Source organism: Odocoileus virginianus, chromosome 10 (assembly GCF_023699985.2).
Source record: "Odocoileus virginianus isolate 20LAN1187 ecotype Illinois chromosome 10, Ovbor_1.2, whole genome shotgun sequence".
Classification (NCBI taxonomy): Eukaryota; Metazoa; Chordata; class Mammalia; order Artiodactyla; family Cervidae; genus Odocoileus; species Odocoileus virginianus.
Genome location: NC_069683.1, coordinates 29,983,943 through 30,000,362, shown reverse-complemented (window position 1 = coordinate 30,000,362; position 16,420 = coordinate 29,983,943). Strand labels below are relative to the sequence as shown.

Below are 16,420 nucleotides of genomic sequence, written 5' to 3'. Positions count from 1 at the left end.
GGCAATCAGGTAAAGTGGAGGACCTCTGAGGATCCTTCCAGCTCCCAGGTTCTATGAAGAATGACCACTGACAAGGAATGCCTTGGTGTCCAGGCCCAAGAGAGGGTCCCTAAACCTCCAAGAAGTGCAGTGAGGGCATAAACAGGAAGTCAGTGCCACAGTGCCATACCAATTCAGGGGCCTGGGCACCATGCATCCTGGCAGGATGCTTTCCTCGCTCTCCCAGGGAGAGGCTGGAGTGAGATGAGGGCAAGTGACTGCCTGGGAGGCCTCTGGCAGGTACCAGATCTGGACAGGACCAGACCAGCCTGAGTATGGGGATGGTATGTATTATAACTCCAATACATCAGTGCTCTCCAAAAGAAGGGTAGTCAAACATTTGACAAAGACTTATTGAGTGTTTACTGTGTGTCAGGTACTATGTCAGGTGCTAGAATGAATCAGCCATAGTTCTTGCCCTCAGGGAGCTCAGAGTCAAGTTAGGGAGAAGGTTACTGAGCACACACAAAAAATTCAAGATTGCAACAAGTGCAACCACGGAAAAAGAATAGGGTGCAATGAACCAGAGTAATGGAAGAGGCCTGATTTAGACTAGGGTGGGGGTGGGATCAAAGTGGCTATCTTTTGAGTCTGGGGTTAGTAGAGATTTGAAGGCTCTCCCCCCTTAGTTCACCAGTCCTGCTCTGGAGGTCACAGGGTAGGAGAGGATACTTTTGGGGGACGAAACAAACAAAACTCAGAGTGTGAACGTTTAGGCAGGATGGCATGGTACACCACACAACCGTAGGCAAAGAACACACTCCAGCCACATGAGGGCAAATCCCGCATGCACATGGCCACTATCACAGACTATAGGCACCTTTGAGGCTTTCCAGCTCTGGGAGGGCAACAAGGCTTTGGGGAAGCTCAGCATTTCTGGAGGAGAGAGGCAGCTAAGCCCACACTTCCTGCCGACCAAGCCCTCTGCCCCACTCACCCATGCTCTCACCTCCATCAAGCAGCTCCTTGACGGTCCGGTAGTCATCAGCGAGGACAGCATAGTGCAGGGCTGTGCAACCCTTGAAGCTGGCGCGGTTGTTCAGCCGGTTGTTGAAGTCATCCTCTCGGGTGACCAGGACTAGGGGGACAGCAACACAAACCCTTTCATCAGCAACAAATGTCAAGAGCCACCAATCTCACTTTCTTCCTCTTGGCATTTTTATTATCTCATTCACTCATCTACTTCCTTACTAAACAAATAACGGCACCTACTATGTGCCTGGCCATCTGTGCTGGGAAGAGGAAGTAAAACAGAGCCCGGTTAATTCCACAAAGGTTTACTGACATCTATTATGTGATAGGATTCATTTGGGGACATAGAAATGAATCAGATATGGTCCCTGACCTAACCTGACAAAGGAGGCAGACAATAAACTGATGTTTACAGTATTGCCTGAGATAAATGCTATTATATAACAGGATGATATAAAAAGCCAGAAGGGAGCTTAGCTCAATTTGGGCATGAAGAAAGGATCTCAAAAGATGAGTCTTGAAGGGTGAAGAAAAGCAGGCAACGGCAAGACAGAGGACAAATCAGGAGGCAGACAGACAATCTTAGCAGAACAGTAACATACCTCCTCTGTGCTCTGAAGATGTTTACAATCTAATATTTAATATTTTGTAAAGGATTTTTAAATTTATAAAAGCCATTAAGAATTTGAAACTACAGGAAAATACAAAGGAGAAAAAGCATGATTATCTCAGCAACTTGAGAAATGGCATTTAATATTCTGGTATATGTCTTCTGATATCTATACTGATATCGATGTAGACATTGGTAGGTAGAAGATACCTGCATATATATCCTACATGTATATCCTACAAATTTGGAATTTACTATATTGCAGTTTTGTAATCTGCTTTTTTTCCCTTAATAAATGTACTGTGAGCATTTTTTGAAGGCAGAAGGAACAAGTATTGCATGTGTCAAAGAACCAAAACCCCTAGGCTCACTCAAGTGCTATTATTAGTGATTCTCTTTCTAAATTGATACCAAAGAACCTAAAATCAGTTGCATCACTTTACAGGACCCTCTCGGTTAGTGATCACACATGTCCCTGTTCATCAGGGTAGTCATGACTTATGCTTGTTGTCCTCAACAGTCCCAGTATGGACAGTATTTGGAAGGCTATCTAAACTCTGGGGCCTTTCCTTGGGAACTAAGACCCTACAGAACAATACCTATCCTGCGAAGGTGATGGGGTCTCTTTCTGCCTCATGTAGAAATTATCAGAGTACTTGCCTTATGTTCCCTCCTGAGCTTGGTTCACTGGAGGTGGAATTTGGGTCCTACCTACTTGTACCTGCTCCTCCCTGAATCCACGGCACAGGGCCTGCAGAGGGCAGGCTCCTCCTACCTCCTACTGGATAAAGGAATGTAATTCAGTCAAGAGAGAACCTTGCCTGTGTAGTCAAAAGCACCAGACAATTTTTAAGCCATTCTTTTCCAAGATGCCTTGGAATGGAGTTTATGCATTTCCTCTTCCTACAAAACTGAACTTCCTATTGAAAAGTCACTCAAAGCCAGAAGACTGTCATGCTTCTTCCTAAACCTAACAGAGATTTCACCTAGATCACTTCATGGCAAATAGATGGGAAAAAATGGAAACACTGACAGACTATTTTCTTGGGCTCCAAAATCACTGCAGATGGTGACCACAGCCATGAAATTAAAAGACGCTTGCTCCTTGAAGAAAATCGATGACAAACCTAAACAGCGTATTAAAAAGCAGAGACATTACTTCACCAACAAAGGTCCATCTAGTTAAAGCTATGATTTTTCCAGTAGTCATGTGTGGATATGAGAGTTGGACCATAAAGAAGGCTGAGTGCCGAAGAACTGATGCTTTTGAACCGTGGTGTTAGAGAAGACTCCTGAGAATCTTTTGGACTGCAAAGAGATCAAACCAGTCAATCCTAAAGGAAATCAATCCTGAATATTCATTGGAAGGACTGATGCTGAAGCTCCAATACTTTGGCCACCTGAGGCAAAGAGCCGACTCATTAGAAAAGACTCTGATGCTGGGAAAAATCGAAGGCAGCAGGAGATGGGGATGACAGAGGATGAGATGGTTGGATGGCATCACCAATTCAATGGACAGGAGTTTGAGCAAGCTCCAGGAGATGGTGAAGGACAGAGAAACCTGGCATGCTGCAGTCCATGGGGTCGCAAAGAGTTGGCACACAAATGAACAACTGAACAACAACTGACCTTCTCTGCTCTTTGGCTGACATACTTCACACAATCTATTTAATTCCCCTAACTACTTGTTAGTGCTTGTTGTTTAGCTGCTCAGTCATGTCTGACTCCTTATGACCCCATGGACTGTAGCCCACCAGGCTCCTCTGTCCATGGGATTCTCCAGAGAAGAGTACTGGAGTGGGTTGCCATTTTCTTCTCCAGGGGATCTTCCCAACCCGGGGATCGAACCTGGGTCTCCTGCATCGCAGGTAGATTCTTTACTGACTGAGCCACCAGAGAAGCAGGCATTATAATTCTTGTTTTATAGATGAGAAAGCTAAAGCACAGAGGTCATACAGCTAATAAGTGGTGGCATGAGGATTAGAGCCCAGGTCTAATCTGAGTCCTCACGCTATTTCCCCATCACATCATGCTTTCACCCTCATTTTGCAAATGAAGGAATCAGAGCCCAGATGTTCTGGTCCTAGCCTTGGCTTCCACTCTCTCTTTTTTCCCTGCTCAAGTGAAGGTGCCAGCATACTCTCTATGGAACCTGCCCTAACAGAGATTGGCCTGCGGTTTGTAAATAACACCCAGATAAGATGGCTTAGGTGGTAGTATTTCAAATGTTTGGTCAAAATGAAGTTGCTGGAGTGTGTAACTGGAGAACAGATCACACTTCCTTATGGTCTGGTGAATCAGTGGTCCATCAGCTCTTCTGCACCAGTCAGAGGCTATCCCAACTGATGACCCCCACCCCTTGAGTGTTACCTGACCTTTCCTGGAGCAGGGTAAACAGGAAGAAGGCCTCTGATTAGCTAATATATATGTTCAATGTGCAATGGTATCTGCACGTTTCTCATGCAGGACCTAACTCAGAGATTAACTCAAACTTTTAGTTGAGAACAGTCTTATCAAGTCATGGTAAGGGATTTTGTTTCCAGCCTACTGCAGATTAGAAGAAGCAAACTAGAAGGCTGGGAAGAATGTTTCAGAACCAAGTATGTGGATTACAGTCCAGAGCTCACCAGGCAGGGAGGGAAAATAACAGTACAACAAAAACCTGAAAGAGGAAGCCACAGAATACAGTGCCTCAAGAGCCAGTAGGGCACCACTGAATTGCCACACAGGACATTAACTGCTAGATACAATGGACAAACATCAGCATAGCGGCAGCGTCACAGCCCAGCTAATAAGGAATGTCCATGAAGAGAGCCCCTGCTCCCCTCTGAGGTCTCATCTCTCACCATCCCCTTTCTAATGCTCTTTCGAGCCTCTGAGTTTTTGCAAATACTATTCCACTGCCTGGAACATTTCCCTCTCTCTCATGCCTTCAGCTGACTAACTTCAATTCACTTCTAGGCCTCTGATTAAAAGTCACTTCCTCCAGTGATTCTTCCTAAGTTTGAGGTAGTTATTCCTCCCAAGAGCTTCCCTAGCACTTCAGGCATCTCCCAATTACAGTTTATATTACCCATTCCATTGCAATCATCTGATTACCTGACTATGTTACCCACTAGACCAAAAGCACAATGAGGAAAGGAAGTGTGACTGTCTTCCCCACAGTTGTACCCCCAGTGTCTGTCCATAAATATATGCTTGACAAATACTTGTTGAATCAGCAAATGCATACATAATACATAATTAAGGCCCTGCAATTACCTTGTTTTGGAATAGTAACACCACCAACAGTATTTAATGGAGGAAGGAGAGTGTAGCTGTTAAATAAGTAAGCTCTGGAGCCAGATCACTGGTGTTTGGGTTCCAGTTCTCACTTTACTGACTGTGCAATCTTGGGTAACTTACTTAACCTCTCTGTGCCAAGTTTCTTTCCCTGTAAGCAGAGATGATTAACATGCTCTCTCATGGGATATCATAAGGATTAAATGAGACACTGTAAGTAAAGGGGCTTGGAACAGTACCTCTTAGCCACTGTCAGTTACTATCCTTACTGTCTACTCTTGTGCTTCCAAAAGTGTACTTACTATCTCTACAAAAAAAGGTCTGGGGATTTCTGCATACACTTTCCCCCTCCAAAAGGCATAGCTCTGAGTAAGAACCATCTATTTAATTTGGCATTGCTGTTTAGTTGCTATGTCTTTTGTGACCCCATGGATTGTAGCCCACCAGGCTCCTCTGTTCATGTGATTTCCCAGGCAAGAACATTAGAGTGGGATACCATTTCCTTCTCTAGGGGATCTTCCTGACCCAGGGATCAAACCCACATCTCCTGCATTGGCAGGTAGATTCTTTACCACTGAGCCACCAGAGAAGCCCTAATTTGGTTATTACTCAGCAGTTTTATGTTCGGCAGCCTCTCCATCCAACCCCTGTTAAAATCCTGCAGCACTGGTGTTCCATGGAACACTCTGGAACTGAACAGTGCATAACAACATGTAAAGCATTCCCTTTACTTATTTACTTCAGAACGACCATGTGAAGTGGAAGTTCACTCTCCCCATTTTACAGATGAAGAAGCTGAAATACAGCAAGTGCCACAGCCAATCAGTGGTGGAACTAGGACCTTGTCCTGGTCGGCTAGACTCATTTTGTGTTCTTAGCAGTAAGCTCTTTTCCCCTTGTCACTCAGTTTTAGAAGCCCTGTCCCAGGAGATCCCCCAGATCATTAGATCTCTATCAGGAAAAAAAAAAAGTGTCTAAAGGTGGGAAAGAGGAGGTATGTGCAGCATACACCCTCACATTCTTACTTGCTCTCATGGACAAAGCGGAAGCAAACCCACAGAAGCTAAAGTGACTCATCCAGGGCCAGCTCACCAGCTGGCCACCATGGTGGTCTTTTGAGGCCCAGTGTGTACAGCTGGTCCTCAGCCAGTGAACCATCCCCTTCCCAACAAAGACATCCACCAGCCCATCTCCAGCACAGGGGGAGATGGGCTCAAGCTCCTGCTTCCTCTCCAGGCCAGCCATCCCTGTCCCTTCACCCCCGTGGCCACAGAGAGAATGACACAGCATTACTTTGTCATCCTCCTGTTCCCACCTCTGCCTCTTGAGGCTGCAAAGTCTACGCTGGGGTGCTGTGGCCAGGGTCAGCCTGGAAGCAGGTGTGCAGCTGATGTTCACACAGCAGGATTTCCTGCACTCAGCAGTGTCAAGGAGTCAGGAGAGGCGAAAGGGGTCCCCGAAGCCCTCCCTATAGCCTGACCACTACCCAGCACTGCTGAAACTGTGAAACAAAACAAGACAACGACCCCCTGCCCCCAAATCACTGCCTCCCATGACAAGAAACAGTAATCGAAGGTAAAGGACTCATACAGTCCTGAATCTTAGCTCTGCTACGTACTAAGGTCTTCTACCTGTAAAATGGGCACAACAAGCAATAATTTGAATATTAAATGAGAATCAAGTCTGATAACAGATTTTTAAAAATATTACCACAAACATTTAGTAACGCTGCTTCCTCCCCCAGTGTCAGCACTGGGGATACAAAAGTGAATCACACATGGTTCTTGTCCTCACATTGCTAAGTCTATTGGAGGAGACTTTGAAAAGAGGTAAGAGAGGCAAAATGAGTGGTCTTCCAGTAACAAAAGCTTTATTATCATTGCCTTGTGCGGAGGAAAGGCAACCCTAGCTAATCAAACCTAATCTCTTCTCAAGCTCAGGCTCCACCTGCCACACCCAGGAACTCGTGTCATCTACTGCCATGGAGTGCTTTTAAAAATGGGAGCATGTCTCCATGAGGGAGAACCTTTATGACTAACCTGATGAACATGAGGTGAACCCTTACATTTGTGCAGCACTTAAGGGTTTAGAGAGCACTTCAAGGCAATTGTCCCCTCAGCCCAGGTCAGCCTAAGACAGACAGATCAAGTGCTATTCCATTGAACAGAGGAGGAGACAGAGGTAAAGAGTTTGGGTGGCCTGCCCAACTCAGATGGCTAATCGGTCCCGGCCTGGCTCGATCTTCCATATCACACAGCTTCTGCCAGTGCCCACAGGCTCAAGCCTCACATACCCCAGCATCAGCCCACCTGGCATGAAGCTAAGTTCTTATGGAGAGTCTCCAGGGGGCTCTCAGCTTCTTTCCCATGAGGTGTTGTGTATCTACTACCTTGCTAAATCCTCACTCCTACTGCCAGCATCACCAAGCTGCCTCCTCAGCTTCTGCGGGTGCTGTTGGCTCTGCCTCTGGTGCTTGTCTTTAGCCAAGGGATAGGTCAAGAGGGGGCCTCCTTGTGCTGGATCACTGTCCCTGGGGCAGGCAAGGCCTTTTATTCCCTTGCCCAGCCTGGATGGCCCTCTTTCCTCTCTAAGCCCTCCCTGCTCTTCAAAGTCCAATTCAAGGCCTCTTCTTCCAGGAGGTCCTGTCCCCCAGCTCTGCTCTGGAGGCTTGTCATGTTGATAGTGTATATCTATTTACCACTTGTTTGTTTATTGTCTACAACACTTTGTGTAATATCTTTTTGTGTTATAATTTCCCTTCTGACTCATGGATGACAGAAACTAGTTCATAACATTTTCTATATGTATCCCACCCAGCATCACTTCAGCATTTCATGCAGCTTCAACCATGAGCACAGAGGAGTCCTCATTCACCCCCTGCCCCTGAGCACACCACCACTGAGCACCTCAGCACAGTGAGTGTTATGAGAGGCATGATGGCAGCAAAGATGCGCACATGTCAGGTGGCTTGGGGAGGAATCTCCCCAGACAGAAACTGTCTGGAGGACGAGGTAGAGAAGAGTATTCCAGGAAAGGAAATGGTGTTTGCAAATGACAGTGGGTGAAATTGCATTACCTGTCCATGCAAGAAACTGGTCCTCCAATGAACCTGGAATGCTGAATGAAGGCGGGTGGAGCAATGGGTGCAGGTGAGGTTGCCCAGGCAGACAGAGGCCTGATCCTGAAAGGGGTTTGGATTCTGTCCTGAAAGCTACAGGCAGGCAATGGCTGACGAATTAAGCAGCATGGGGAACAGCATGAACAACAGAACAGGAGAAAAGTGAATTGGATTAAAAATGGTTTTCACTAAACTTGCTATGTATTTCAGTCCTTCCATGTCCCGGATTCCTTATTTTTATTTTTTCTGGATTCCTTATTTTTAAAGTGAGGAGTTTTTCTCATATCCATGGTTCGTAAACTTTAGCGGCATGAGAATCATGTGGGTAACTTGTAAGAAGCACTGGACTAGTCTCTGAGGGCCCTTCCCATTCAAATTCTCTTGTGATGAACACAAGAAAGATGCAAGGCTAGCCAAACCCATCCCATTTCCAAATGCCTGATCCCACTCTAGGGAAGCCAAGGATGTCTGGGCACCAGAATGTTCTTCCCAAATCCCATGTGTAGAAAGTTAATGCAAAGCCCCCTAAGACACCAAGTCTTGGGATATTGGAGACCTCTAATGTCTCACTCAAACTTCCTCTCCCTGCCAAAATCCAACTTAAATTAGGTCTTCCTATACCATATACTCTTGAAGAAGGAAATGGCAACCCACTCCAGTATTCTTGCCTAGAAAATTCCATGGACTGAGGATCCTGGTAGGCTACAGTCCATGGGGTCGCAAAAAGTCAGACACGATTGAGCGACTTCACTTCACTTCACTTCATACCATATACTCTAGTCTGTTTCCTTGTTTATCCAGCAAAGTATTGCATACTTTCCATGGGCTGGGCCATGGCAATAAAGAGGCCCTGCCCTGAAGAGCTTATAAATGCTGCAAACAATACTGAAAGAATCTTTTATGAAGTATCGCTGAAAGGGAAGAGTTCAAAATACTGAGTTGGAAAGACCTGGATTCTAAATCTGGTGATGCTGGAAAATTATTCCAGACCTCTGAGCTTCAAATTTCTCTCTGATAAAATGGGAGCACTGATATCTAGAAACTGTATTGCTGTGAACACTGAAATGATGTGACATAGTGAGGGGCACAGGAAATGACTATACCTAGGAAACGGTAAAAACTAACATGTAATTTTCAAACTAACACATCCTCCCGTTCTGTAACCTGTAACATATCCACATTCCCCTGTTGACTTTCAGAGGCTCTCCTACCTGGTCCTAAAATCTCTAAATAAACTGTTAACTCCTCCCTTCCTGCTGGTGAGAACTTCCCACTGCCATGAAAGGATCCTACCGTGAATCCTCAGTAGGCAGCACTGTGTATCAGGAACAGCATAAAGGTCAGAGTCAATCAGATGGGTAAGCAAAACTCACTGTATGACTCTGATCAAATTAACATCTCTGAGAATCTGTTTTCTCATCGCAAGATAGAGACCATCACCCTACCTCAGAAGACTGAACGGCAAACCCAACTTTAAAATGGAAAAAGAATCTGAGAAGATTTCTCCAAAGAAGATATACAAATGGCCCAAAAGCACATGAAAAGGTGCTCAACATCATCAGTCATCAGGGAAATGCAAATCAAAACCACAAGATACCACATCACATACACTAGAATGGTTAAAGTAAAAAAGACAGGCGATAACAAGTGCTGCAGAAGATGTGGAGAACCTGGACCCCTCATACATGACTGGTGGGAATGTAAAATGGGGCTGTCACTTTGGAAAACAGTCTGGTAGTTCCTCAAAAGGCTAAGTATTGAGTTACTATATGAGCCAGCAATCCTAGATATACACCCAAGAAAATAAAAACCACTATGTTCACACAAACACTTGTACAAAAACATTCATAGCATTATTCATGACAGTCAAAAGTCAAAACAACCAAAATGTCTCTCAATTGATAAATGGATGAACTAAATGTGGTATAGCCATCAATGGAATATTATTCAGCTATGAAAAGGAATGAAGTACTGATACATGCTACAACATGGTCAAACCCTGAAAACAAGTCAAAAAGAATTCAGCCACAAAAGGTCACATATTGTTTGAGTCCATTTATATGAAGTGTAAACCTATGGAAACAGAAAGCAGATTAGTGGCTGTCTAGAACTAGAGAGAGTTAAGAGAAGTGGAGACTGACTGATAACGGGTATGAGGTTTCTTTATGGGGCGATGAAAATGTTCTAAAATTGTGGTAAGAGCAGCACAATTCTTGTGAATATATTATAAACCACTGAATTACACACTTTAAATGAGTAAACTATGTGGTATGTAAATTAAATCTCAATAAAGCTGTTATATTAAAAAAATGTAAGGAATTGAGCACATGCCTGGCATGTACTAAGGTGCAATAAACGGTAATAAATTTATTTTGTGCCCTTTCCTCTTCTTTTTTTAAAACTTAAGTATTTATTTACTGTATTTTTTTTGGTTACACTAGGTCTTTGCTGCTGTTTGTGGGCTCTCTCTAGTTGCGGCGAGCAGTGGCTATTCTTCCTCGCAGAGCTCAGACTTCTCACTGTGGCAGCTTCTCTTGTTGCAGGGCACAGGCTCTAGGGTGTACGGGCTTCAGGAGTTGCAGCACATGAGCTCAGTAGTTGCAGCTCACAGGCTCTAGAGCACGGGCTCAATAGTTGTGGCACACAGGCTTAGTTGTTCCACGGCATGTAGGATCTTCTCAGAACAGGGATCGAACCCATGTCTCTTGCACTGGCAGGTGGATTCTTAACTACTGTACCACCAGTGAAGGCCGCCTTTCCTCTTTTTGATGCCACTCTAACCATGGCCAGAACCACCTCTTACGGTAACACTGTAGGATAGGTCAGGCTCATTACAGAGAGCCCATTTTATACTTAGTGGAGGGTCACAGGTAAGTTCTGAAGGCTAATATCCCAGGACTAAGAGTCGTGTGTGTGTGTATATATGTATACACACATATATGTATACACATATATATATAAACTCGGGGAACTTTTCTGACCATCCAAGTGGTTAAGATTCTGTGCATCCACTGCAGATGGCACAGGTCTAATCCCTGGTTGGAAAACTAAGATCCCACATGCTGTGTGGTACAGCCAGAAGTTAAAATAAATAAAGAATAAAATTTTAAAACTCAGAGTAATAAGAAAATAATGGCCTCCATTTACTGAGCACCTACTATGTGCCAGGTACTGTGTGGAGAACTTTACAACTATTTTCCTTGAAAGAATCATACTGGGCTGTTATTATTCTTATTTAGTAAAAGAAGATGGCACTTAGAGAGGTTATGTAGCTTGTACCTGGTCATGATGGCAGTCAATAACCAAGCTGGTTTATTTACCTCCAAGGCTTTTACTGTCTTCTCTATGTGATACCACAGCTTCACTATTTCTTCCTTTTATTTATCTATGCTTTACCCATTCTTTACAACTCAAGAAGTCTTATTTTCACTGATTTCCCTCTCCTCTCTGCCTTCTAGTATTGTGCAGTCCACATCAAATTAGTTAACATTTTCTCTTACATAATCTTTTGTATTTTCAGACTGTTTCAGGTATACACTCTTGAGCATTGCAGGTGTTCCATAAATACTTCTCTCCAAGCAGAAAAGAGGATCTTGAAAGACCCTGTGTCTTACAGATCTCTTTGACCTTCATCTAGAGAATGGTCATCTAGGCTGGCCTATGGCTGGAGGGCTAGACCCTACTTAAAAATGGTTCTCACAAAAACCATGCTTCCTGCCCATAGACTAGAAGATTTTTCCTTAAGAACAGGACCCTGTTTACCTCATTATACCTTATCATAGCGTAACACGAGACCTGACAGAGAAGCTCAGAAAGGTTTGATGAATTAAAGAGAAGAATGGGCTAACACTTACTCTATTGGAGACACATCAAGGGCAGCCTTCCAATATAGGGACCCCAAGCCCATCTTCTCTCACCCCAAGGAAGAGAAGGGGGAAAGCAGGAAGGGTGGCCTGGAACCTTAAGATGAAAGGTTGCTGACCCTGCCTGTGACCCCAGACAGTCAGTGTGGCATCCTCTCTGGCCTAGGACACTCATCTGACCACAGACTCAGGTAGAGCTTTCCAGAGCCCATGTCTCACCTGCACATAACCAAATCAAAATGTGGGCAAACTCTTAGGAATCTGTTACCTGTTCTGTTATCTGTTATACTGTCAGCTAGAGACCCACCAACACTTCCACCACTTCCCATCTCTCCTAATCCTCCCTGGTATCTAGAGCCCTGTGATTTTTCCTATAATTACCCTGGGCTCACCATCTCCCACTCCCCTGCCCCTACTCTGATCCTGACCAAAGCAGTATTCTTCCAGGTCTGGGGATCCTCTGGGCAGGGCCAGCAACAAGAGGAAGGAGCCTGTCCCCTTCACCAGCTAAGCTACTCAGTTAGCCAAACTTGGTTCCTCTGTGCTCCCCATCTCTATACCTGCTTGCCTCTCCTCTGCCTTTTCTTCAAGATGCTAAAAACTCGCAATAAAAAACAAATACAAAATGCTGTAATTAATAGCCAATTCCAAGCCAACCCAGCATCTCTACTAATAAACCTCAACACTTGCAAAAAGAACAATAAATTCTGCACCTCTCTGGTTCTGGGGTGGTCTCTTATATACACTTGGTGTGTGTGTATGTATGTGGGTAAGTGTGTCTACATATATATTTATTTCCCTTTATTTCCCATCCAGGGAGGGGCAGAATAATGAACTGCGTGCGTCAGGGAAGATGAATCTGAGATACTAGGGAGCAGTGCAGTAAAAAGATTAAAGTGTTATTATTGTTGGTTTTTTTTCCCCCATGGTCCATTGTGACAGCTCGACCGTCATCTGTAAAAAATGTCTCGGCGAGAGATAATCATCGGAAACTCAATAAAGCGTCAGGGGGAGCCTCAGCCCCCATCAATCACTGGGTGCCTGGAAAATTTCAGCTCTCTGTCTCCCTTCCTGCTATCCATATAAATGTCTCTAATATATTTTGTGTGGTGTGTGGGACCCACCCCTGATTTGGAACTTTTGATGAAAAAATATTTATATACAAAATATGTAAATCAGTTAAAAATCGCAAGACTATAGTTATTTGCCACCCCATCCCATTTTTGCCTTATTTTTATAAATGCATCAAATTTATTCTTTTTAATAAAACATGTCAACTAGCCTATCTCCTCCTAGTCAAACATATATATAGATTTGGAGGGCTAAAAGGATGGAAACAATTAACCTAACTGGCTGCTATACTTAATCATGAAGTTGGCCAAAAGGCCTAATGGATAGACACTTGAGTCCATTCAAGTGACTCTACAGGGGCTGAATCTGCTGAGAAATGACATACAGAACCCCTGGTGCTAAAGGTGTGACAATGCTCTGACAATGATGAGGAAGAGGCAGGGACATTATTAAAAATAATAACTTGCCCAAATAGCTTTTGGCTTGGCAGATCCCAAATTTTCCAAGACTTTGGACAAGTCAGAGGTTTTGAGCCAAGTGTGGGGCACATATTAGCTGACATGGGTGCTGGTTCTCTAAAGAGCATGAGATGGTTCTGCTGGCATTTGACATCATCTCTCTGCCTCACTTTCCCTTAGTGCCTACGTCACAAGGTTGCTGTGAGCATGCAATAAATTAAGTACCAATAAATGTAACCTGCTGCTGTAGCTATTATCATCATTATCTTATTATCATCACTTCCCCCCTGCTTCTCTACCGTGGAAGGAGTCAGCTCCTGTAGTACCCTCTCCTCTAGGACCTGCAAGGCTCCTCTCTGCCTAAGAGATAAAAGTCCAAGCATCTGGATCTGGCCCCAGCCTACTCACTTTAAAGCAGCACCTTTACTGCTCATTACTTTCTAAAATGAATCTTCTGCTGTATGGATGCTTCACCCTAACAAGTTTACTTGCTGCCCTGAAATATATTTTTTCCGTGTCCCACCTCTGAAAATTGTGGACATAACATAGGTCCTTCTCTGAAAAGTGAAAGTGAAAGTCGCTCAGTCATGTCCGACTCTGCAACCCCATGGACTATACAGTCCACGGAATTCTCCAGGCCAGAATATTGGAGTGGATGGCTGTTCCCTTCTCCAGGGGATGTTCCCAACCCAATGATTGAACCCAGGCTTCCTGCACTGCAGGTAGATTCTTTACCAGCTGAGCCACCAGGGAAGCTCATGCCCTTCTCTGATTACACACAATTCGCACTCAGCTGCTCTATAAAACCTTCTTATACTTCAAGGCTCAAACACCATTTTATTTCCTGAAGCTTCAGACAGAGTCTCTTCTTTGAGCTCTGATAGTCCTTGTTATCAGCATCTCTGACTGGACCCTTGTCAAACATAGTCTTGGTCATGTTATCAATCTTTATTATTATTATTATTGCCAGCATCTTATATGTGTATGATACCTTGTATTTTCTCAAGTATTTAATAAGTATTTTAATTTGATCTTCATAATAACCCTATGGTATAGAATATATTATTCTCTACAGAAGAGAAAATCAAGGCTCAGAGAGATAAAGAGAATTGCCCAAGGTCACACAGGTGATGGCCAAGCCATTCTTTGAACTTGAAGATAATGTTTGGCTCTTCACAGATAACAGTTTGCTACCACTGAAGGCTGTGTCAGAGACACTGAATGAAGTTTTATGAGAGTATGATGATAATGATGATGATATAAAAACAGAAATTTACATTAATGGAATTCCTTCTATGTTCTAGGTTTTAGGCTAAGGATAAACATACTACTTCTAAGTCTCCCACTACTGTTTATTTTACAAATAAGGAGACAGGGCCTCTAAGAGGTACAGAAAATTGTCCTAGGTGTCACAGATATTAAGTGTTCTGTACACCCATAATACCGCAGCTTAAGCACACAGACACTCTAGGAATGAAACTTAAAGTGGAAAAAAGAGTCTCTTGCAGGGAGAAGGTCCAGATGAACTTTTTTTAAGCAGTTCAAGCACAAGTAGCCTAGATCATCTACTCAAAGAGTGGGAGCCTGTCAGGAATGCCAAAATCTCAGGTCCAACCCCAGACATACTGAATTAAAATCTCAGGGTCTGGGAGTGGGGCAGGAATTTGTGTTTTGACAAGCTACATCTATGGTGTAAAAAATCTTATTCTCTATAGATGAGAAAATCACGGCTCAGAGAGATAGAGAATTGCCCAAGGTCACACAGTTGATGGCCAAGCCACTCTTTGGACTCTGAGATAGGTGATTCTTATGTCCTTGGGACCATTATTACTCCCATTTGAGTTTTGTTTCCAAGGGCACAGATTCTCTCTGCTGTGCCTGGGTAGGGCTGGGCATGCAGTGAGTGCTGGGTGTTAACTTATATTGAACAGATAAGCTAAGGTAAGACTACTCCTTAGCAATGTCCTGGGGAGAGGGAGAAATATTATAGACAGCAGTTCCATTACCACCAGCGGGGACTCCTAGCCATCTCCTGAACTCCAGGGCACTTGTCCACTGGTTTGTGATGTAACAGCTTGCATCATCCTGTCCCACATCTAAAGACACAGAGATGGGGAGGTCAGCTGGAGCAGGCCAGGACCTGCAGGCCCTGGAGCTGTGGGAAGAGGGCCACCGGGGCTGGGGGTGGGGTTAGGGTTGGCCTTGGCAGGTCCGGCCGGGCAAACCAGGCCCCTATCCCCAGAAGGGCCCTGTGCCAACCCAGCTTCTGCACAACTCATCTTTATTCAGCCGCCACTTGGAGCTGAGAAGAGAAGCTGATTTATAGCCTGCTCTGGCTACGTTTCTGCCATGTTTTATTGTTTTAATTGTGTATATGAGAGGCGCTCAGAGTGCTCGCGTGCATTTCTGACAGCCTCAGACACCCAAGGTTTATAACAGTTACTTACAAGCAGCCAGGGGCATCCCTGACTGGGTGACTTGTTTACTGTTACCACTAATTTACTGCCTCCTCCACCTGAGGATTGGGGCCCACACCCAGCAACCAGCTACAAGTGGGACTCTCCTAGAGTGGGCATGGGTGGGGCTCAAGGCACTGCATGGAATGTGGTCAGGATCAGGGGATGAAGTGGTAGGGAAGCAGCCGTGATCTCCAAGCTCCCCTCCATGTGTCCCCTCTGTGTCTTTGCTCAAGCATGATCCCTGCTTAGAATATCTTTTCTTTTTTTCTCCTCTCTCCACTACCCAAAGCCTGGCTCAAATCCTACTTCTAAGTACATTACTTGCTCTGAAGATAAGCCCAAAGTTTCTAGAACCTTGGAAATCACATGGCTGACAGGAACCTTGGAAGCAGTATAATCTAATGACCCTTTACAGAATCCCTGATGGGCAGCCAGCCAGCCTCTGTCAGTACCCCTTGAGTGGTGAGTTGCTCAGTACCTCTATGGCAAATTTCCTGTCTTTTATTGAGCCAAAACCCAACTCCGCAGATAAATTCTTCATCATATGC

At 44.5% G+C, this 16,420-nt stretch overlaps 1 protein-coding gene across 2 annotated transcripts in view; it reads right to left on the bottom strand.

Moving 5' to 3' along the window:
- The window catches only part of CLPB (ClpB family mitochondrial disaggregase), a 148,914-nt gene that overhangs the window by 69,420 nt on the left and 63,074 nt on the right, over nucleotides 1-16,420 (bottom strand). For both annotated transcript variants that reach the window (XM_070473296.1, XM_070473297.1), the window contains exon 5: nucleotides 989-1,117. In XM_070473296.1, the coding sequence (XP_070329397.1) occupies nucleotides 989-1,117 (129 nt within the window). The remainder of the gene's footprint in view (nucleotides 1-988; nucleotides 1,118-16,420) is intronic.